Consider the following 23,563-nt stretch of genomic DNA (forward strand, 5'->3'; position numbering starts at 1 on the left):
TGTTCTCGCGTCCTGGCCTCCGGGATTGGGTGCGGCCTACCTGGCTCTTTGGGCGCTTTTCGGCTGGGAATCGCGGTGGTATGAGTCCGGCCCAGAACTAGGTGTTATCCAGAGCCTGGGATCCCGGGGAAGCAGAACAGAAAGGAAACTAGAAATGCTTTATCTTGGAGATTTCCTCTGATTCCTGAGGTAGTGGTCATACTAAGAGTAGGTACTAGCCAACAGTTTTCCTTCCATACAGAACTAAGAAATTAAGAAACTAGACAACAGAGCTGGCCAAAGCAAAAGAAAATGGAATGCTTTATATTTTTGTCTCTTAAAGCTACACCCTACAAATAAAGGCACTCTAACATCTGACTGGCCACGCCAAGGACCAGACCCACCTCCCGTCAGCTACATCTCTGCAGGCAGGTTAGGGTGGTTGAAGACGATGACCGCCTGCCACGTGCTGAAAGCACACAAAAATTCTTTGAGATGCTGGAGAAATCTAACGTTTAGGCTATCTTAGGCGTGAAACTGTTTTTCTTACTAAAAACAATCAAGAACACGAAAAGGAAGGATTTCCAAGAATAAAACAATACAGAGCCACAGGAAAGGGAATTAATTCAGAAACTTTAAAAAGTACTGTGTGCTTAATGTGATTAAAGAGATGATGGATAAGACAATATTTTGACAAAATTTGAAACTATATAAACAAAGAGAAGCAAACAGAAATTGCAGGGGTTAAAAAATAAGCCACAGAAAAAAGTAATTAATAGTTTACTACATGCAGTCATCACTGAAAGGAACCAGCTGCAACCTCTAAACAGAACACGCTGAAGGTCTAACGACCACGCAGAGCCGCCGGCATCACTGAATACGAAGTGAGAGTGAGTGCGGCCAACGCCGAAGAAAGTCGGTGACTTTCACTCAACCAAGACCCAGCGAACACTGCAGGACCAAAGCAGGACCAACACAACAAAAGCCACACCTTGTCACACCACAGCCGAACTGCTAAACACAAAAACAAGTGAATGCAAAGAAAGTACCTACAGTAAAGAGCTAACAGGTCCAAATTCCATACGAAGCAAAATACCCTCCAGAAATCAATGCCTTAAAGAGATTTCCAATGACAAAACTGAATCTGTCACTAAGAAGTAACACCAAAGGACATTCTAATCTACATCAGCCTACAGTACATCAAGGACATTTTTTATAAAAAAAAAAAAATTAGGAAAAGGCCAGTGTGGGGAATACGCTTTTCACACAGCCTTCGCAGAGCGTATTCAGAGGCAAGTCTCTGGCGGGAAGTTAAACTGGGAAAGGCGGCGCTGCGGCCGGTGAGGGGACACAGCCGCTGGCTCCGGGCGGCTGTGCCGCAGCGCTTGTCACGGCGGGGGAGAAAGGGATTCTGGGAGCACTACACCGTCTCCGAGAGCTGGCACTTTTCATCTCTTCTTTAAGCATTTCTCAGACTCTTCAGTGTTTTGAGGGGGCAGGAATACTCAAACGTCTGTTAGTACAAGGTCTGCTTTATCATATTTTTATCGTAGCAACAAACATTGATCTCCCCAAGTTCTAAGAAGCACTTCATGGTTTATCCTTTAGCTTACATCTGCCGTACACACCGGGATCACTTTATCTTACCAAACCCAACCATTTACAACATGCCGTTCTTTATTACACTGAAAGCACTATCTATCGTACGTGAGTCACAGTCAAAGGGGAAGCGAGAGCAAAATGCACATCAAACTGATACAGCAAATAAAACACTTTATGTCGACATACTACAAATTCTTTTGCTTGGTGAAAGTGCGAAGCGAGTACCTGAGCAAGCTCTTTCTGCTCGTTCACCAGCCGGCCGCAGCTGGCAATCATCTGGTCCAGGGCGTAGAGCCGATCTTCTAGCCCTTTAATGGCTTTCATATTCTGATTATCAAGTTTGGCAATAGTCTGATGGCATTCTACTATAAACGGTCTGATGATCTTTGGGTCAAGCTAAGTGACAAGGAAATCAGTATGAGTGAAATTTTCAGCACAGAGTTTTAAATGTTATTTCACACCGTGTTCACATACGGTGCCAGAGAAACAGAGAAAAAGCATTAGAAAAGCAGAGCATGGCACATCAAAGCTACCTTTATAAATCTATACTGAATATACTAGAACATAATATTAAGAATGCAGTTCCAGGCCGAGAATATAGCTCAGCAGCATAGCGCCTGCCTGGCAAGCACAAGGCCCTGAGTTCGATTCCCAGTACAAAAAAGAAAATATTTATTGAAGAATACAGTTCCAAGAGTCACATGTTTCAATGAAAGCCACGACTTAATCAATTCTTAATATCCCTTAAAAATATTACTTTCAAGGTCTTATAAAGTACAGTATAGTTCATAACAAAACTCATTCCTTGGTTAAGAATAACTCTTTATCGCCAGGCATGGTGGCGCACGCCTGTAATCCCAGCACTCGGGAGGCTGAGGCAGGAGGATCGTTGCAAGTCTGAGACCAGCCTGAGCTGCATATCGAGACTTTGTCTCAAAAATACCAAAAAAAAAAAAGAATAACTCTTTACCAATCTGGCTTCTCTTTACAATCTATGCACTGCTTCAGTCAGTGTTACCTCCCCATCTCACAAACACAAACTAAATCTTTCCTGGTCTCTGTCTCCTCAAGGAATGAATGGGGCTGACCAACTATACTTTCTTACTCTTCAATCCCTCCTGAGTTCTGGCTTCAATTCTACAAAACCTGCTGGAATTTACAGAACCTAAAAACTGTTCAACACTGCTGCCTTATTTACCCTTTCAGAGTGTTTTGCACTAGCCACCTTTCTGTCTGCATTTTCTGTTAAAACTGTTTGCTCAAAATACCACCAAGTAACCTTGCTTCATTCAATGTTCTTGTATATTCAGCAAAGCAGACAACACTGCCCAAACTCCATAGGTTTGAGGACATTACCTCTGCTGGTTCCTTCGCAGCATCCTTCACTCAGTCCTCTCCCTCCGTCTCATCTCTACATAACGATGATCAGGAAGGACACTGTCCTTAGCCCACTCCCCCTCCTCCATACAATTTTCGCATGAAAATTGTAGTAGAAGCACAGCTTCTACTATAGGTAACTCCCACAGCTAGTACAACCCTTACCCTGACTCACAAATTCTTCAAGTATTTCCGAATGTCTGCTAATTTCTACATGTGGATATCAACCACGTCATCTACTATTACTGACTTATGATAGCTATCTCTTGATGAAACCCCAGATGGCTTCTTTCTGCCCACAAATAACATGCCCAGTACAGTAAACACCAGTCCTCTGACCCCAGCAAATCTTTCTACACCTCCTAAGTCCCACCACTTTGAGACAAACCTTACGTTTCTACTTCTGATCTTTACCATGAGTGGCACTGGTCACTGTCTAACCCCGTCTGTATTCCTAGGTCCTAGTCAAACTTCCTCCTCGACGACGTCTTCTTTCTACAATCCACAAGGACCACGGCGTTTTTATTACGCAGCGCTCACTTGCATACACTAGCTGATGCTATGTGCACGGGAGGGGTTTCTCACTTTTGTCGACTTTGTGGTAACCTGAGGGAAGTGCGCACACTTCCATTATGGAATATGACACAAAACCGTACTGTTTGTAAGTCAGGGTGATGAAAGGGCAATTTCAGCAAAATGACAACTCTTTGTAAATTTAACATGGCAATGACTTCAGGAAAAAACACCATGAACTGAGGTTGCTCACAAATGCGTCTGTATTCCATAATTCACTTGAATGTACCATACAGCTACATTGGCAAATATGGAAGAGAATTACAGATTTCCACAGTTCTTACTGAATTCAGTACTTTACTGCTGGGGGCACCTGCCATCCCAGCACTAGTGGGATACTAGAGCAGGAAGATCATCAAATTTAAGCCTGGCTTCAGGAACTTAGCCAGATTCTATTCCAAAAGAAAAAAATAAACAGGTAGAGATGCCTGAAGATGTAGCTCAGTGCAAAGGCCATGGTTCAATCCCCAGTACCATTAAAAGAAAAATATTCAATTTGTTGACAGTTACTGAAAATTAAACTTTCCAAATAGAGTTTCTGAAGAAATGTTTTAGAAGGTATACATTTACATACCACAGAATCCTATTAATACTTATTTGCAAAATTTCAGTATTTTTTTTGTTGTTCATTTTTTGGTATCAGGAATCGAACTTGGGACTTTATGCTTACCAGGCAGGTGCTTCTGCCACTGAGCTATGTCCCTGGCCCCAAAATTTCAGTATTTAACATTTAGTGTTGTACAAATTTTTACTCCTGGGCTCCTCCTTTGATTGGTTACATTCACAACATCTAACACTGCTGCCTTCAGAGCAAACTGCAAAAACAAAACCTTCCTCCTACCCTCTCCACTCTTAACTATCACGTCTTAACCCCTCCCTCTTAGCACAGATATTCCCAACCACCACAAGTCTGGCTGAAAGAAATGCTAGCGTCAGTGAACTCTGCCAGCATTAGCTCTGGCAGCCTATATGTGAGCCAAGTGCATGTGTCCTATTATTGTCAGAGGCACAAGGATTTGCCTTTTGTAGTGTAATTTAGAATAGAACACCTGCCGGGCGTGGTGGCACATGCTTAAACTCCCAGCCCTTGGGAGGCTGAGGCAGGACGATTGCTGTGACTTTAAGACCAAACTGGGCTACAAAGTGAGTTTAAGGCCAGTCTGAACTGCACAGAGACCTTGCTTCAAAACAAACAAACAAATAAACAAAATTTTAGACTCATTTCAGCAAGAATTTTTTTGTTTTGTTTTGTTTTTGTTTTTTTTGGTACTGGGAATAGAACTCATGACCTTGCGCTTGCCAGGCAGGCACTGAGCCGCTGAGCCGCTGAGCTAAATCCCCAGCCCCTTCAGCAAGAATATGCTGAAATGCAATGAAAGGCCAGGCCTGGTAGCACATGCCTATAATCCCAGCACTCAGGAGGCTGAGGCGGGAGGATTACCATGAGTTCAAGGCCAGCCTATGCTACACAGTGAGTTCAAGCCTGAACTACATGTAAAAAAAACCCTGTCTCAAAAAAACTAAAATAAGTAAAATACAAAGTTAAAACAGAAATCTAATGCAAGTTATAAAATATTACTGATAATTTAAAATTGGAGTACAAAAAGAAAGTATCCCTGATCCAAGAGAATACTTATGTTCAATTTAGTCTTTAGAGAAATGCCACTGGTGACACCATGAAAAGTGCTCGTAAGGAGAAAAATGTACACATTCCATGTATAAAACAGCACATACTGCTCAAAAATATTAAATTTTTCCAAAATGAATTTCCACTTTGAACAAAAAATAATCTAATGTTCCTGTGCAATTGATGAGGGCTACATGGTAGTAAAGTCATGCTAATTTTATATAAAACACGCATAACTAAATCAATAGTCACATAAAATATAGAATTCAGAGCATACTGCTATGACCCAAAAAATAAGCATTGACCCCTGAGATCCAGTCATGTAATCCCTCGATACTAACAGTACAACTAACTTGTCTCCTGTAGGGATAACAGTTTTTAATACTGCTAGGACAGTAGGGCACCCCTGTTTCCTTCCTCTTGTCATGTAAAATAATAAAACCTACGGGGGGCTGGGGGTTTAGCTCAGCGGCAAAAGCGCCTGCCTGGCAAGCGCAAGGTCGTGAGTTCGGTTCCCGGTACTGGAGAAAAACCAAAAAACCAAAAAAAAAAAAAAATAATAATAATAATAAGAAAACCTATGATCTGCTACATTTTACATTTCAACATGAAACTCAAAGCCAATGCCAGGTTTTCTTCCTTTTTTTTTTTTTTTTTTGCGGTACCATGGATTGAACTCACAACCTTGCGCTTGCCAAGCAAGCGCTTATGCCACTGAGCTAAATCCCCAGCTTCATAGTCTATTAACAGTGTTGTAATATAGAGCATATGTAGTTTGCTCTAAAAAGTGATACTTGTCAGGGGTGGGGATGTAGCTCAGCGGCATAAGCGCTTGCCCGGCAAACCTGAGGTCATGAGTTTGATTCCTGGTTCCCCCAACAAAAATAAAGAAAAAAAAATGTCACTTGTTATCTTAATCACAATCACATGGCTGATTATCCATAATCCTAAAAGTAATTTTTAGGTTACTAAAATGTCAACAGTGTGAGCAGGAGTATTAGCCCAACTTTCTTTCATTTAATTTTGGCTTTGCAAAGTATATTATTACAAATTTTCCTGCCCCAGCAAACATCCTAACTGAATGAGAAACCTATCCTACTGGACGTCACCAAGGCAACAGACACGGAAAAGAATTATGGAACCTCAATCTTCGAATGTTTTCCATGTTCCTGTGTGTCATTTTTTAGACAAGCGCAGGGTGCAGTGTTTGCTAGGCACCTTAGACAATGTGCATGTCTTCTCCGGTGAATCAGTGGTCAGTCTCTTTCGAAATGGAATGCCTCTCAAGAAAAGTCTGTTATCTCGTTATAACTGGACAACAAATATCCGTAACACTTCTTGTATCTTGTATCACTGTAAGGTATGCCCCCCTCAGCTTCCTTACATGTGCCTCCATCAGTTTCCTTTCTTTTTTATTTTGAGACAGGGTCTCCCTATGCAGTTCAGGCTGGCCTTGAGCTCACCTTGTAGCCTAGGCTGGTCTCCAACTCCCAAGGGTCCTCCTGCCTCAGCCTCCCAAGTGCTGGGATTACCAGCGTGCTCCACCACGCCCGGGACAGCTGCCTTTTTGGCTTTAAGTATTTGTTATCAATTTATAGGAGAGATAGAAATTTACTTCCCAGAGTTATTTGTAAAATATAATTAAAACCACAATGTAAGTTTCTGGATTTTAGAGGAGAAGTAGTACTTAAAATTTTTTCTTTAACAATTCCCAAAGAGGTTCCTCTAGGAGAACAGCCACTGGAAACAGGCCTGAGGGGATTCTCCGGGGATGGAAACTCTCGGTACCCTCTGTTGGGTGGTGGTTTTATGTACTCCCTTATGTGAGTTGTCAAGAAAGGAGGTTCATTTCGGCACACAATTCTGGAAACCTGCGGGTAAGGGTCACATCTGGTGATGGCCTTCTCGCTGGCAGAGGCCTGGGGCAGGACAGGGGATCACCTAGCAAGACAGTGCAGCGCGCTGTGTCCCCCCCACCCTCTCCTTGTGCAGCCGGGTGGCAGTTTACTTTTAGCTAACTACTCCAGACCTACGGGGTACGCTATATGGAAATAACTCTCACCGCACAAGACACCTGACCTATACGATTTCACATGAGCTCCATAAGTTTATAGACAACTCATAAATACGATTACAAGTTTGAGTCCATCTGGAAGTTTCAATCCACAGCATACTACTTCCATTTTCTCATTATATAACAAATAATGCAAACATGAGAAACATCACATTAACACTACTCACCCTGCTCATAGAATCAAAGCACTTTCTGACCAGAGATTCCACATCATTAGGTCTATCTTGAACATTTATCCAGTCTAACAAAGAAACATTAAAAAAAGGCAGGTCGCTGTCTTTAGCATCTACTGCAGGTGCATCTTGCGGCGCAGCACTCTGACAAGACTCCCGCATCTCTCTGCCACTCTCAGCATCTGTGCTGTCCGGGGCTGCACGTCCCACTGACTTGTGACATGAGGTTACCACGGATGTATCCGCTGTTGTAGGCAGGTCGGGAGAGAGCACCAGTTCAGTGGATCGTTTCATCTCGGCCTTTCCTGAGCCTTCGTGCTCGTTGAAGGAGTCCAGTCTCCCCAAGCATTCCCTGTAACTATGTCTGGTTAGGCACTCCAGCAAAGGAATCTTGGCCATTACTGAAACCGCAGTTCCTAAACTTAAAACACAAAAAGATCTGTCAGTAAAATAAGCCTTCTCTACATTAGGATTAGCGTCCTACCTTATTAACATACACACAAGATCGTGTCACTTGTCTATATATTATTCACTGATAAAAGTAAGTTACAAATTATCTGTTTACTAACAGGAAACTAGGTTAGCAGAGACAGAATGTTTATGATTAAGATATCAACATACTAATCTAGTGCCGGGTGTGGTGGTGCACACCTGTGATCCCAGCACTTGGGAGGCTGAAGCAGGAGGATCGCTGTGAGTTGGAGGCCAGCTTGGACTATAAAGTGAGTTTAAGGCCAGCCTAAACTGCATAGTGAAACCCCACATTAAAAAGACAAAAACAAACAAACAAAAATAACCCGAAAATACTAAACTAAAGCTTGTTAGGCTATCATAAAAAAGTGGGCATCTACCTTTTACTAAACACTGAGGCATAAAAACTCAAATTTATACAATTTGCTCCTTTGTCTTAAGTCAAACATACTTAATACTGAAAATATAGGATAAAATTAAGTCTTAATCTTCAGAAAACTTACTCTGAAAAAGACAGATGTACATAGTTAACAGGTATGGGAAATATAACACTTCATCTCTTAAACGTATATAAATGGCTGGGGATTTAGCTCAGCGGCACAGTGCCTGCCTGGCAAGCGCAAGGTCGTAAGTTCGATTTCCGGTACCAGAAAAGAAAAAAAAAAAAAAAAAAGAGGGGAAAAAAAAACAAAACCCCAAAAAATGTATATAAAATGGTCAGGTACCTACATTAAGTTCACATTAACTCTCCAAAAATTCTTTGGTACATGTACCTACATTAAACTGACATAAAATCTCCAAAACAAGTTACTTGTAAAGGTTACTACATAAACGTTAAAAAAGATCTTTCTATTCTTAATTATTACTTCTTTTTCCTCCCAAGACTTCTTTTATTCTCAACAGAAGACCAAAATGTAAGTCTTCACACAGCAAAACATAAAAGTGGGGTGGGGGGAGGCAGGCAGGGAAGGACCGAGGGAGGGAAGAAGGGAAGGAAGGAAGGACGCGTGGGTGGAGAATATGAACGAACATGCTACTTGTCTCTGATTCAAGGTCAAGTTAATGATACAAACAAAAACCCCACAGAACCAAAACTAATACAAAGAACTTGAAAATCTCGGGAGTGCAAGCATGTGTACACACATACAAGTTTATTCATTTTGGATTATCCCTTCTTTTTATATTAACTGTAGCCTTTTCTTTAAAAATCCAATGATGTTAGATGTGCTTCTCTTAAAGAACTAGAAAGCTATCTAAATGATACTAGAAAGTGATGGTTGATTTCCAACTTACTGAAGGTATACCAGGATGGCAGTAGTTTTTTTGGGGGTGGTTACTGGGACAGGGTTTTGCTATGTAGTTGGGGCTGTCCTTAAAATCACTACGTATCCCAGGTTGGCCTTGAATTTGTGCAATCCTCCTGCTTCAGCTTCCTAACTGCGAGGGTTACAGGCCTGTACTACCACGCCCAGCTAGGATGGCAATATTGAAAAAGAAACTTAAAACTTTCCTTCCTCATTCCGTCTGTTAGCATGAACATTTCTATTAGATGCACTATTTTTATATCTTGTCTTTTCTTTAGAACAAGAGACAGGACTGGGGATATAGCTCAGCCGCACAAGCACCTGCCTGGCAAGTATAAGGTCCTGAGTTTGATTCCCGGCACCAAAATAAATAAATAAATAAATAGTATGAGCAAAAATTATTAGTCTTATAAATGATTTTAGTATTTTTGAGCCATTTTCATAACACAACATGAAAAAGTATATAGAATTATATATGATAAAGCAAAAATAAGAATAATTTTTAAATTACAAATTTATAAATCCATACACCTAGAAAAATTATAACCTAGAAAGCAGTAGCAGCACAAGACTCAAAAAATAAACATGCTAGATTAATGACAAGAAACAGCAACTAGGCCTGGTGCGGTGCCTCACACCTATAATTCCAGGAGGCTGAGGCAGGAGGATTGCTGCAAGTTCAAGGCCAGCATAGGCTACAAAGTGAGTTCACGGCCAGCCTGAACTGCATACTGAAACCCTGTCTCAAAAAGATTAAAAAAAAAAAAGAAAAAAGAAACAGTGGCTAAAACTACTTATAAATTTCAAAGACATTTTTAACAAATAACTATCTTGTTATCTACTTAATGGTAAACATACTGAGTAAGTTTTAACTTGATGTCTTCTATGGATTGCAGATAATTTGAATAAATACTTTCAAACTTGAAAAGTAGCTTTTGGTATGAATTTGAACAGTCCTCCAGATTGGCCATGATTGCAGCCCAGCCTTGGTGCTGAAGATGTTCATCGTGGACAAGACCTTCACAAAAAGAGCAAAGTTTCTTGGCAACTTCATACATTTCCTGCGTTGAAACAGAAGAAGAACACAGTAAAAATAAAGGCGACGACTTGTGTGCATTTGCGTGTATGTGCGCGTTCCTGCTTTCACGACTACACCCTAAACACACCGGCGCCCAGGCTCTTCCTCTCTCAAACAAAGAACTGGGTGAAATGAGCAAAAATCAGTAGCAAAGTTTATTTTACAACTGAAAGTGAAGAGTGAGAGAAACTGGCTCCACAGAGCAAGCTTGGGCCAACTGCAAGGGGAAAAAGCAAGGTAGAAGTGCACCCTGGAGGACACGGGGCAGGTACCGTGAGGAAAGCCGCAGCAGCCTCGAAGCACATCGCAGAACTGTTTATCTGCGCTGAAGACAGGTACCTGGTACACTGCTGTCCCGATGCTTGATCACCAGCAGCACACAAGCAGTAACAAGAATGAACAGAGCTGTTTTATTGTTCGTGCCTGTAGGAATCTAAAAACAGCAAAGGGTATGTATACTAAGCTGGGCACAATAGAGCATACCTTAATCCCAGCACTTGGGAGGCTGAGGCAGGAGGACTGCTGTAAGCTCAAAGTCAACCTGGGCTACATAGCAAAACCCTGTCTCAAAAAACCAAACAACAATAACAACAATACAAACAAACAAAGAGTAGGAATACTGATGTGTTTCAGCACAGGTCCTCTCTCTGGAAATGTTCAGAACAGTGAGAGTTCCAATCATCTGACTAATGTGCTCCATCTCAAATGTTAAAGAGTTCTCTGGACATACTTACTAAAAACAACTTTTTCCTAATGGCAAACACAAACACTTGAATATACTATCAACTTCTAGATCAATAATATTTTGTAACTACATAAACAATGAAAATATCTTTGGAGCAGAAGTTTGAAATTCAGTTCCAAAGACTAAAGTACAAAAGCATTTAAGAAGTATATCCCGGGTCAAGCACAGTAGTGCATGCCTATAATCCTGGCACTCAGGAGGCTGAAGCAGGAGGATCGCTGTGAGTTCAAGGTCAGCACGAACTACATAGTGAAATCCTGTCTCAAAAGGACAAAAAAAAAAGATGACTCAAAATAAAAAAGGGTTGCGGATAGTGGCACAGTACCCTTGGAGGCTTGCTTCCTCAGTACGATACACACAGAGAGAAGTATTTAACAAATAAAAACGACTAGAAAGGGGCTGGGGATTTAGCTCAGTGGCAAAGCGCCTGCCTGGCAAGTGCAAGGTCATGAGTTTGGTTCCTGGTACCGGAGAAAAACCAAAAAAAAAAAACTACTAGAAAGAAATTCAGGAAATGTATGAGCAAAAGAAGTCCTTTGGCATGAAAGATTTTAGTCTGCTAGGAAATAAGAGATCATTCTAACTTTGCTAACTGGTGTAAGCAGACACAAAACTTGAAAGAAAAGTGAGGAGTGTTTAAGTATTGAGGTGACAAAAGCAAGAAAACGTCAACTACAATTGGTCCAGAAAAAACAGTCCGGAGAAGAGACTCAGAAGGCCGGAGGATGAAAGACTCGGAACACACAGCCAGGAGCTGGCGCAGCCTGTAATACCAGCACTTGGGAAGCGGAGGCAAGAGCACTGCGATTGGCCATGCTGAGCAACTCCGCAGCAAGGCAGAGAAGCAGGCAGGAAGGAGAAGAAGAGAATGAAGAGTGTAGCATTGGGAAGTCAGTGAGAAAGTCTGAGTCCCTTCCCAGTAACACTCACGCTCAGAAATACGAAGATAAGGGAAGAGCTGGGCCTCACTGAGCAAACAAAAGCTTCCTGGAAAGTCCTCCGACAGGAGAATGATCACACGCTGGCACGGGGGCACACGCCTACATCTCAGCACTGGGATGCGAAGGCAGGGAAGACCACAAGTACCAGCCCACTCGGGGCAACACAGGGACATTCTACCTCAAATAAAAAAAATTTTAACTCGTGTAAAGGAGATGCAGCTCACTGCGAAGGTCCTGGGTTCACACCCCAGTGTGTGTGTGCGGGGGGGTGCTGAAGTAAGAAAAAAAGTTTACATGACAAAATGGGAAACATGTACCTTAAAGAATGGACAAAACATTGATATTTTCAAGTTCTCACAGGCCAGCTGCTGTAAATGCAACAACGACACAGAATCAATGAATAAGGTAATTCCCGTGGGCTAGAACTGCCAGTAAAAACTCTGACTGTCCTGTCACTGAAACTAATCTATCCCACTGATCCAAAAACAGAAGGAAAAGAGAAATAAAATGGTAGAGTACGATGGACAGCAAAACTCAGCCTCTCCAAGATCTGGAATCCAGGAACTGGAAAACAGCTTGAAGAAAAAAACAGAAACAGATCACCAGGAATTGGAAAGAACAACTGGAAAAACCAGAAGCTGCAACGGAGCTGGGAAGAGCATCCACAATGCAAAGAAAGTGAGAAGACAGCCTGCAATCTCCCCTGCAGCCGCGCGAAGGGGAGCCAGCGCCCCGGAAGCAGGAAAGTGAGCCGGGCAGGGAGAGGCAGGCAGAAGCAGCAGCAGGGCCTACGGCCTGTGAAAACGGCAAAGGGGCCTGGGGTTTTTCCTAGGGGGACTTCTTCCACACAGGAAACAACAGCCAGAGCGGCACCCACCTATCAACAGAAAATGCTCGACTGGGTGATTGTTTAAACCTGGGACTCAGAACAAGTTAAAAAAAAACAAAACCCTTCAACCCCAGGGCTCCCAGTGTCCCCTCGCCCAGTGACTGTGAGGTCGCCAGGGGACACCACTGTGGGGCGGTGGACAGGGACTGGCCTAGAGGGAGAGTCCCTGAGAAGTTTAAACTCCGGCCCGGAAGGACATGGCCCATCCTTCACAGAAGAGCCAGGCCCTGCTGCAGCGGCACTCAGGCACAGCGGAGGTCTGGAAGCGCGGGCCTGCATCAAGTACTTGGGTCCTTGCCCTCACAGCTCTCACGTCCGACTGCCCTCCCCACCCACCAGCACGAGCACGCACACGCTTCCACGCACGCTGCCACAGCTTGGGGTGAGCAGCGGGGCCTCTGGAGAAGGAGTGTCCCTCAGAAAACCACAGGCCGTAAGGCTAGGCCAAGAAAACGGACCTGCAGGACTCCGAAACTGCAACCCTAGCAGGAAATCGCTCTTCGGGTGCAAGGGGAGGGGCCGAGGGAAGGGGAGGAATGAAGGGGCACGATGCACTGTGTACAAGCACCGGCTCCCCGTGAGGATCAACACTACGTGCCACACACGTGCACTCATAAAAACTGTTTCAGGACTCGTTTTTCTTTCTTCTTACTTTTAAAAAAAATCTTTTTCCTTTCAATCTTTTCTATTTTTTCCTCTACAGTACACCTTCCTCCCTTTAAAACCTTCTGTTTCTTGCTTTGCCATTGTTTCCTTTATCTAATTCTACAAATATCCTTCTGTCCGTAACAGGATCCGTCCTCGGCTCACTGTTTCCTCCTCCTTCTCATCTACCATTGTTTCAATTTTCAAATTTTTTTGCATGTACGCATTCCCAACCTGCATGTCTTTAACGGTACAAGCATTAAGCTTTATTAATCTTTAGGTAGCTACCTCTATGCCACTACTGTTGAGCTCTTCTCTATTATTATTGGAGGCTACAGTTACCCACGTGGTAGGTATTTGTCTTTGGGCTTATACTATAACGGTAGATTTCTTTTCTACCTTTAAGGGTGGTATGCTGTTTGTTCTTATGGTACATCAGTGACTAGTTTTCCTGGATGATATTGCTGCTGACCTACTTGATACTGCCAGGGTCACGAAGCTGTTGCTTTAATGGTTTTTTTCTGTATGCCAACTCCCGCCTTACCTCTGGGACGATAACAGCACCGCAGCCCACACCCAGGGCACCGGGTGCTGAGCCGCTGCAACCCCTCCCCGAATTAACAGGGCTGGCGGGATCTCGGGACATCGACACAGGAGTATACTCAGCCACGCCCTGTGCACCACTGAAAAGCAGGCTAACCAAAGGCAGCTCCACACCAGAAACAAAGCCCACTGTGAGAGTGGACACCTAAGGACGAAGCATGCAAGTGAACAAACAAAACACAGGAACAAGGAAAGACAAGCAGCACAATGCCTCCCAAACTCCCACCTACCCCAGTACCGGTCCACAGGACACTGGGCGGAAAGAAAGCAAAAGCCACAGAATCCCATCATTTTAAAGGACAGCAGCAGATTAAAAAACAGATTACTGACATGCGAGGCAGCCTCCACAAGATATAACTACTCAGATAGTGCAGGTTGTAAAACAATCAAGGAGCTCACCGAAGACACTAATAAAAAGCTAGCTGAGCTAATAAACAAACATACGGAACACGAATGACCAGTTTAGTGAAGTATTAGAGTCCACGAAAGGCTCTAAAAAGAAATCCAGGAGATTAAAAATTATACTGAAAGTACAGGCAGAAGTGACCAATGTGAGGACGGAGTACCCGGCTTAGAAGACAGGGACGCTGGCTGCGTGTGGTGTGCACGCCTCTAATCCTAGCATTTGGGAGACAGGGACAAGAGGACTGCCCTGAGTTCAGGGCCAGCTAGCACAGCATTAAAGATTACAAAATATGCCGGGCAAGGTAATCTCAGTACTCTGAGGGTTGCTGGCAGGAGGACTGCAAATTCCAGTCTAGTTTGGGTAACTTAGTGAGACTTTGTATCAAAGGAGACTTTGTATCAAAAGAAATGGAGGGGGCGATAAAGCTCAGTGCAAAGACCCTTGGTTAAATCTCCAGCACTGACCCTCCCAAAAAGATCTCAGAATTCAAAACACACTACAAATCTTGTACATATCCAAAGGAGCACATACACAGGCCAGAGGTAAAAAGCAGTATGTCTGTTACCAAAAAATATAGACAAGAAAATGTCATTATTCAAATAATTCAAAAGATCATACTTGAATTCAAAATCGCATAACTGGAAAGATTAACAGACTGTTAACAGCAGATGTTAACAGCCAGTCTAACTGGGATGTATGAATCTCCATACATGAAAATAAAGAATGTTAACAGAGGTCAGGATGTTGGCTCACACCTGTAATCCCAGAAATCTGGAAGGGTGAGGCAGGAAGATCAAAATTCAAGCCTAACCCAGGTAGCTTGGCAGTTTAGTGAGATGCAGTCTCAAATTAAATAAATAAATCCATCCATCCATCCAAAAGCCCTGGATTCAATATCTAATACCAAAGGGAAAAAGAATGTTAATCGTAAGTTTTCAAATGTTCCTATAAAGGTCACAGTAACTCAAAATTTAAAAAATGACTTCCACTGGGAGGCTGAGACAGGAGGATTTCTAAAAGTTCAAGGCCAGTCTGGGCCGCAAGACCCGGTCTTTAAAAAAAAAAAAAAAAAAAAAAACAGAAGACCATTCCAATAGACACAGACTTGCCTATTGAAAAAGATAATACCTGCGTGTGGTGGCACACGCCTGTAATCCCAGCACTCGGGAGGCTGAGGGAGGTTGAGGCAGGAAGATCATTTTGAGTTGGAGGCCAGCCTGGGCTACAAAGAGAGTTCAAGGCCAGCCTGAACTGCATAGTGAGAACCTGTCTCAAAAAGACAAAAAGACAAAAAAATTAAAAAATAACAAAGCTATACAGTTACTGAGATCAAAATTTAAGTGAAAACGCAGATACTGGAACTTAGTGTAGTATTGTATGTAGCTGTCACTTTGAGTGGGTAAAAGCTTATTACTTCGTAAGTGGTATCAACATAACTGGGTGTCAAGTGCACACAATACAAGTATTCTTACACCTTAACAAAAAAAAGGAAAAGGAAAAGATTATAAAATTAAGAAAATACATAAAGGAGGGGGGAGAAGTATACTCATGCTGAATTAAGAATTCTTTTTCTAATGCTGATATGAGATGGGGGCACAGATTTGATAATATAACTTTACGAGACAGACAGGGCACTAAGGGCAGGAACACACATACTAACAACACTGGGAAAATAGGTTGGATTTTAAATCTATGAAAAGATAATTCAAGAAAAGTAAAATTACAAAAAACTGTCAGCTATAGTTTGGTGACACCCTGTGCTGTGAGGGTGGGAGGGAAGAAAAATATTACTCATTGCTGATGACGGGACACTGGGAAGAGTGTCTCTCAGGGCAACTCAGCAGTAATTATAAAATTAAACTAACCCACCAACTGGCACCGTCACATCTCTTCTAAGAGTTTATCCTGCTTAAAGCAAAAATACTAGAAGATTTTCTGATGTTATGAAATGAAACAGAAAAAAAAATAAAATGAAGGGGCTGGGGATTTAGCTCAGTGGCACAGCGCCTGCCTGGCAAGCGCAAGGTCGTGAGTTTGATTCTCAGTACCAGAGAAAAACCAAAATAAAATAAAATAAAATAAAATAAAATAAAATAAAATAAAATGGAAACAACCTCAATGCTTATCAATAAATTACTTCAATTAGTACAATAAAATAATTTAGCCATTATAAAAAATGAAATGTCTTTGTATGTAAGAATCTGGAAACATCAAGACAATGGCATTAAATTTTAGAAAGGAGGGTACTAGACTCATAAAATGTATTTTCTATTTTTATACCACTACATAAAGATCAAATATGGCTAATTTATAAAATGAAGTGTTAAAGTGAAAAAGAAAAGGTGCCTCTGAAGATTACACAACAGAGGCACTGAAATGTCTACACTGCTTCTTCCCTTCATGACTTTAGGATAAGCCAAGAAGAAACTCTTTAAAAAACCTAAGGCCAAGACTATTAACAAAGGGACATTAAATATGGAATTTCTCAGCCTTGCAGGGCACCAGTAGTAGTCAACTAAAAAGGCAAGATAGTCTCATATAAATCAATTTCTTGAAAAAGTGATCTGTTCTAACAGGAAACTATTCAGAATGCTTAGTTGTTTTGTGTGTTTGGGTAACTAATGTTTGAACCCAGGGCCTTTGCATAAGCTATATTCATAACTCTCTTTTATTCTCAAACAGTCTTGCTATATTCCTAATTTGCCTAGGCTGGGCTTGAATTTATGATTCCTCCTGCCTCTGCCTCAAAGTAGTACTAGGATTACAGGCTTGCAGCACCACACCTAGCTGAATACTGACCATTTTGATACTATTCTGCTACTTGAATCTCAAATTGCTAATCTGGAATGTCAATAGCAATGCTCCTCTTCCTTACTTCATCTATTTCATCTTTCTATTATCAGGTAGCAGTAGAGAAATCATGCCAGCTCATATTTAAAGACTTCTGATATAGGGATCCTTCTGCTGACTGAGATGTCCTGTGCCTGAGAACTGTACGTCCAATCGTATTTAACACTGTGTTGAGTGTCTATCCTTAGCTGCAAGCACGTACCAGTCTCCGCACTCTTGCAGGCTGCAGCAGGAGGACCACAAGTTTGAGCCCAGACTAGACAACTTAGTGAAACCCTGATTCAAGATAAGGAATTTAAAAAAGGACGGGGAATGAAGCCCAGTGTAAAGGCACTGGGTTCAATTCCCGATTCCCCTCACCCCCAAATACGTAAAGGATTCTTACATACATTCAGGTAACAGAATTATTTTCTTTAAAAAATGTATTTCTGTCTTCTCATAGCCCAGAGGCTGAGGCATGAAGATTCCAAGTTTGAGATTCGCCTGGGCTACATAGCAAGTTGACAGCAGGCCTAGACTACATAAGGGAGATCCTGTCTCAAAAATGTGTTTCAAGCCGGGTGTGGTGGCGCATGCCTGTAATCCCAGCACTCAGGAGGGTGACGCAGGAGGATCGTTAAGAGCTCAAGACCAGCCTGTGCTATAAAGTGAGCTCAAGACCTGCCTGTGCTTCATAGCGAGACCCCTTCTCAAAAAGACAAAAAAAAAAAAAAAAAAAAAGTATCAGAAAAAGACCCAGTTGATCCCTTTCATGCTGCACCCTATGTGGAAAGGAGGCAGGTTCACATACCAGCATATACCAGCAAAGTCACACTTCACAGTTCAGGGCCTCAGTTGTTCACAGGTTTTTCCTTAGAACCTAACAGCTGTTCGTGGAAACCACAAATACCCTCTGCAGTTCTTTCTGTGGCAGGAGGTTTGCACGCAGCCACTCAGAGAGGGCTATTCAGTGCTCCTTGCTGCTGCTCTGTCACCATCTCCAGCATGAGCCCCAGCATTCGGCGTCGTAACGGGGTGCTGTACTGCGTGCAGCTGTCTATTTTGTTCATAAAGCCCTAAGTGCCCTAAGATGCCGCTAAAACGCCCTGCACCTTGTGAGGCTGTACTAATGCAGTATTTTATTAGACTACGTAAGTGCAAGAGACAGCATATTTAGGGTTTAAACTATACAGACATCAGCATTTTTCCGCCCATATCTGAAATTCACACTTTTTCCTAACTCTCAGGTGCTCTAGGAACGCAACCCCTGTGAATTTCGGGGTTCCACTGCACACCACAAAGAGTTTCACTAATGAAATGTTTAGTATGTTATCTATTTTTACAAAAGGTAAATACTGTTATTTCATTAATCCTCCAACATATTTTTTCACACATGAAAGCAAAACACAGCTTACTACTGATGGCTTGCAGTCAATAATATTACAGCAAGGTAAACAATAAATTAAAAAGGAAAAGCAAATAACTGGCTCTATGTCTAATGTAACACAGGTACAAATAAAGAAATGTCATCATCTAGGAGAGAAGCTGACCAAGTCATATTTCAAGCAGGTTTTTCACTCTAAAATCCCGTAATTGTCAATGTAGGTAAACTAAGAATGTATGGGCCTGAAATTTAAAGACTAGATATATTAACCACGCAGTATGGTACTTCTCATAACTTCTGCACACTCCCTATGTAGTTCGGAAGTCTACTCACATCTGTGAGCTTTCAGGTGAGGGCAGGTAGCTAGTTAAAGTAACTGTTTTACATCTTACCACAGCAAGCTGTGTCCTTGAAGCGACAGTGTGAAAAACTGCAGGCATCATAAGAGATTCTTCAACTTTTATTTCCATGTCATTTTCTGTTGAAAACGTAGTTTTAGGAATAGCAGGCGCACGATCACATAAGATCATTTCTTTGTTAAAAAGAAAAATTGGATTTGTGTCCTGTAATAAGAAAAGCAGAAATAACTGAAAAGAAAATGTTACAGCACTGAACAGGCACCGCTCCGAGTGAACGAAGCGGATCAGCCTCACTTCGAGGCCCAGCCCCCTCTGTTGGGAAAGGCCCTTAGTACAACTAGGTGCTCACAAACCTACCGTCCCAGCGCTGTAGGTGCACACTCTTCGATCTGCAGCCATGCATTCTCCTCCATTGACCACCAGCACCTGGTGCTGAATAGCAATCTTGTATTTGCTTTGAATGGCATGTTTAAGGTCTGCCACACTTCCAGAAAAAAACAAGAATCAGTCATTTACATCTGCCCTCTGACTTTATTATCAAAGCAGTACTTCATAAAAATACTCAGTAGACTAGCAAATCTCACTCTTAAAACTTTCCCCAAAACTTAGTAAGAAAAAAAGGTTCCCTATTCCTTGAACTAGATTCCTCACTTGTTATATCTAAAACTGAGTATGAACAGGCATGGCAGGGCACACCTGTAACCCAGCACTTGGGAGGGGACAAAGGAGGACAGCCACCAAGGTCAAAGCTAACCCGAGCCACAAAGTGAGTTCATGGTCAGGCTGGACTACATACTGAGACCCTATTTCAAACAAACAAACAAACAAACAAAAAAGTCTATGAAACACTGGTGATTGATATAATGCATAAACGAAGGAGCATGCTGACGCTGGCATCATCAGGTATATTAAATTCCTGTAAACCCAAAATCTGTTAACCTCTTCACATCACATTACAGAAACTGTATTAAGTCCAAACCACATGAAAACTCCTTTTTTTCCTACCTTTCAAAAAGATTATCCTCCAGGGGTAAAATGCACTTAATGAAAACTAGTCTTTTCTAAAAGTAAAATAACCCCTTATTATCATTTTTCAAACAAAGATAATTGGTTAAACAAAGTACAACCATTTTAGCATTAACTAGTCACAGTGATTCAGCTTGTGTCCCAATTACCTGGGAGGCTGAGGCAAGAGGGTTTGCTTGAGCCCATGAGTTCCAGCCCAGCATGGGCAACAAAGAAAGATGCCTGCTCAAAAGCCCAAAACAAACAAATGCACACTACTTCTATTCTTTCCTGCTTGTTTAGCCTCAAAACACAAGCACTCTCCCCAATTTTCACAAGTATACAGGGCATTCACCAGTCAAATACAGTACCTGAAACCCCTACGAGGTTGAAGAATGATAGATACGAGTCCCACTAATTTAGCTGAACTTTTAACCTTACTTTATTTTCTCATTAACAAAACAAATCTACCAACTTTCTTCACGTAAGAGAAGATAAAACCAAAAAGAAAGGAAGTGATATACACTGGCTCACAAAGCTAGCAGTAATTCCCTTAATGATGCCCTGTGAAGCAGAGGATGGTGGCACACGCTGTAACCCTAGCACCCTGGGAGATTACGTCAGGAAGATTTCAAGTTCAAGCCCAGCCCCTGGGCAACTCAGAACCTGTCTGATAATGTAACATAACACAACAAGTAAGAGGACTGAGGATATGGCTCAGGGAATGCCCTGGACTCAGTCCGGCAAGAAACAGTATGCCGTCTATGTCACTCTGAACAGTTCTGGTCGTAGGTGCTACAATGACAGCAGCAGAATGAAATCAGTTTGTGGGTAAGTACGTTCACTGGGAATAAGATATTCATCCAAACAGATTAAAATACATGTAAAGAACTTAGCATTTCGGAGAACAATGGTAATTATATGCTGTGCTAATGTGAAAGATTTAGGACTTGTACTGTTAGTTCTTTTTAAAAGTGTAACAGTTTTCTCATATCAAGTATTTAACTTTTCACATATACACAGGACGCAAAACTGAAGAGCATAAATGCGATACAACTCACGTTTGCACCGTAAGTTCAGTGTCGAATGTTAGAGTAATTCCAGTGTTAACCAGAAATACATACAACTTCATGATGACTTCTCTGGACTCTGTGAGCTTACACCTCACCTTCTGATATAGTTCCTAAAAGGAAGAACAAAACAACGATCAGCTGGTCACGGTGGTGCAGCTTGTACCCCAGGGGCATTGAGGAGCCTGGGGTAGGAGGGTCGAGAGGTCAAGCGTTCTTCACCTAGGTAGCCTACATACCAAGTCCCAGGCCAGCCTGAACTAAAGAGCAACCCTCTGTCTTGGAGCGGGGACACACATGTACTCACAAGTGTGCAAAGTGATCCAGTTTTACAAGTGTAAATCATCAGTCTTGTCATGTAAGTAACAAAAGTTAAAATGAGTTTTGATGCCTGGGATTACTCACTGGGTCACGGGGTAAACTCTATGCTTACAAATAAACAGTAATGAGATTAGTGAGAGTATAATTTTCCCTTGAAAACATAAAATTGTTTTCAGAAAAATAGGAGACCAGATATTAGGGGGGAAAGTTGGTGTGAAGATTTTAGTTTTTTACATTAAGAATAAAATCCTTGAGGCAGGTGTAGAGGTACACCTACTTTGGAGGCTGAGGCAGGAGGATCACAAGTTTAAGCCCACCTTGGGCAGTTGTTCAGTTACTTTACACATCAGTAAAAAGCACACAGGCCTAGAAATAAGAACACTGCCCACATTCCATGCTCATTTATAACACGAAGCTTCGTCGTCTAAAACATATAAGGGCATTACTGGGTATGGCGGCACAAACCTGCACTCCCAGCACTTGGGAGCCTGAGGCAGGAGGACTGCCATGAGTTCAAGGCCAGCCTGGGCTCCACAGTGAGACCCTGCCTTAAAGGGGAGTGGGTAATATAGAAGACCAGATTTCACCACCTAGCACAGTGGTGGTGAACCCACGGCATGCTGGCCACGGTGGCTAAAAGGTTCATCATCACTGACCGAGTATTTTTACTTTTACCAAATGAATGGCTAAAATCTCACTGATTAATGAACCCGGCAGAAGGAAACTATAAATCCTCAGAAACTGGTAGGTACCTTTCTTCATGTTCTTTCCACATGAGCCTTATACAGTTTAAATTACTGTAGCAGAAAAAGGTAAAATTTTAGGCTTTGAAATTAAGTTTCCAAAATCATTATTTTAGATGCATTAGATCGAAAACTTAGTTATAAAGGCAGGAGCTGTGAGTTACAGCCAGGTGCTACGACTTACCGTCAGGCACTGTGAAAAGCACTGCCACGTTTCTTCAAAAGCAGATCAGAACTGGCTTCTGTTTCTTTGCTTGATATTGGCACCTGAATGGCATTACTGGTTCAACTCAGAGAACTGGAAAAGGAAAATTTCTGAATTACTACACAGAGAACCAACTCAGTAAGTAACAACAACATGCAGTCACCACGCGATCATTTTCTCTTCTTCCCTTTAAAACCACCACCTCAGGAGTCTCAGCTCCGCCCCTCTTCCTTCCCCGTACTGAGACCAGCACTCGACTCGGAACCACACCACTCCACTAACGGACGAAGAAAAGAAAGAAACAGAAAGAACTGCCCCCAAATGCTATTTCTACAGCCATTTTCTCAGTCTTTTTTTGGTACAGGAAATCGAACTCACGACCTCATGCTTGCAAGGCAGGCGCTGTGCTGCTGAGCTATATCCCCAGTCCTCTCAGCCTTAATATACAATGACAGCCCAAGCTGTGCAGAAGGACAGTTCGGACTCAGGCCTGACCCCAACACTGGCGACGACCTAATTCAGGACGAATCACTAGGCTGTGTTCAGTGCCCTCTTGTGAACAGGAAGAGAAGGGTTACTTACAGCAGACACCTCTCTCTGTGAACGAAACATTTTCTAAGACAGCACCCATTATCTGTACTACCTCTATTTCCTGACATCTACTCCAGCGAAATCTGCTCCTTCAAGGTGTAGCAGGCCTGTAAGGTTTGTAATCCATCACATACACAAAAGTGATGAGGTATCAGGACCATGACTGTCGGTCAGGATTTCACTTGCACCTGGCCAGCTAACGCTCTCTCACTAGCTTTGGTCAGTAAGCAGTCACGCACATTTAGACTTGGTAAGAACCTGAGGTGGCTACCAAGAAGCTAAGACTCTCAGTCCGACAATCAACAAGGAACGAACCTTGGCACAGCCATAGGAGCCAATCAACAGACCCCTTCCCAGCTGAGCTTCACCAAAGACTAGCACTGAGTAAGACCTTCACTGAAGTCTTGACTGCCGAAAGCCCACCCAAGTCATGCCAGGAGTCTCTCCAATAGCAGTTGCGTGGCTTCAGGATTACAGCAATTTCCGAACAGGTAAGTAATACATACAGCACCACGACATCATGTTATAAAAATGTGCATGAAAAATGTTCACGTGGAACATGGCGGTTG

At 42.4% G+C, this 23,563-nt stretch overlaps 1 protein-coding gene across 1 annotated transcript in view; it reads right to left on the bottom strand.

Moving 5' to 3' along the window:
- Rb1cc1 (RB1-inducible coiled-coil 1) overlaps positions 1 to 22,490 on the bottom strand; it is a 55,818-nt gene extending 33,328 nt beyond the window's left edge. The window contains exons 1-7 of the mRNA XM_013520171.1: positions 22,383 to 22,490; positions 21,126 to 21,247; positions 19,417 to 19,543; positions 19,093 to 19,263; positions 10,039 to 10,241; positions 7,400 to 7,826; positions 1,807 to 1,977 (exon numbers count right to left, since the gene is read on the bottom strand). Of these exons, the coding sequence (XP_013375625.1) occupies positions 1,807 to 1,977; positions 7,400 to 7,826; positions 10,039 to 10,241; positions 19,093 to 19,263; positions 19,417 to 19,543; positions 21,126 to 21,196 (1,170 nt within the window). The 5' untranslated portion in view covers positions 21,197 to 21,247; positions 22,383 to 22,490. The remainder of the gene's footprint in view (positions 1 to 1,806; positions 1,978 to 7,399; positions 7,827 to 10,038; positions 10,242 to 19,092; positions 19,264 to 19,416; positions 19,544 to 21,125; positions 21,248 to 22,382) is intronic.
- Between the last annotated feature and the right edge of the window lie 1,073 nt (positions 22,491 to 23,563).

Source organism: Chinchilla lanigera, unplaced genomic scaffold, assembly GCF_000276665.1.
Source record: "Chinchilla lanigera isolate Chin_1 unplaced genomic scaffold, ChiLan1.0 scaffold00053, whole genome shotgun sequence".
NCBI classification, from domain to species: Eukaryota; Metazoa; Chordata; class Mammalia; order Rodentia; family Chinchillidae; genus Chinchilla; species Chinchilla lanigera.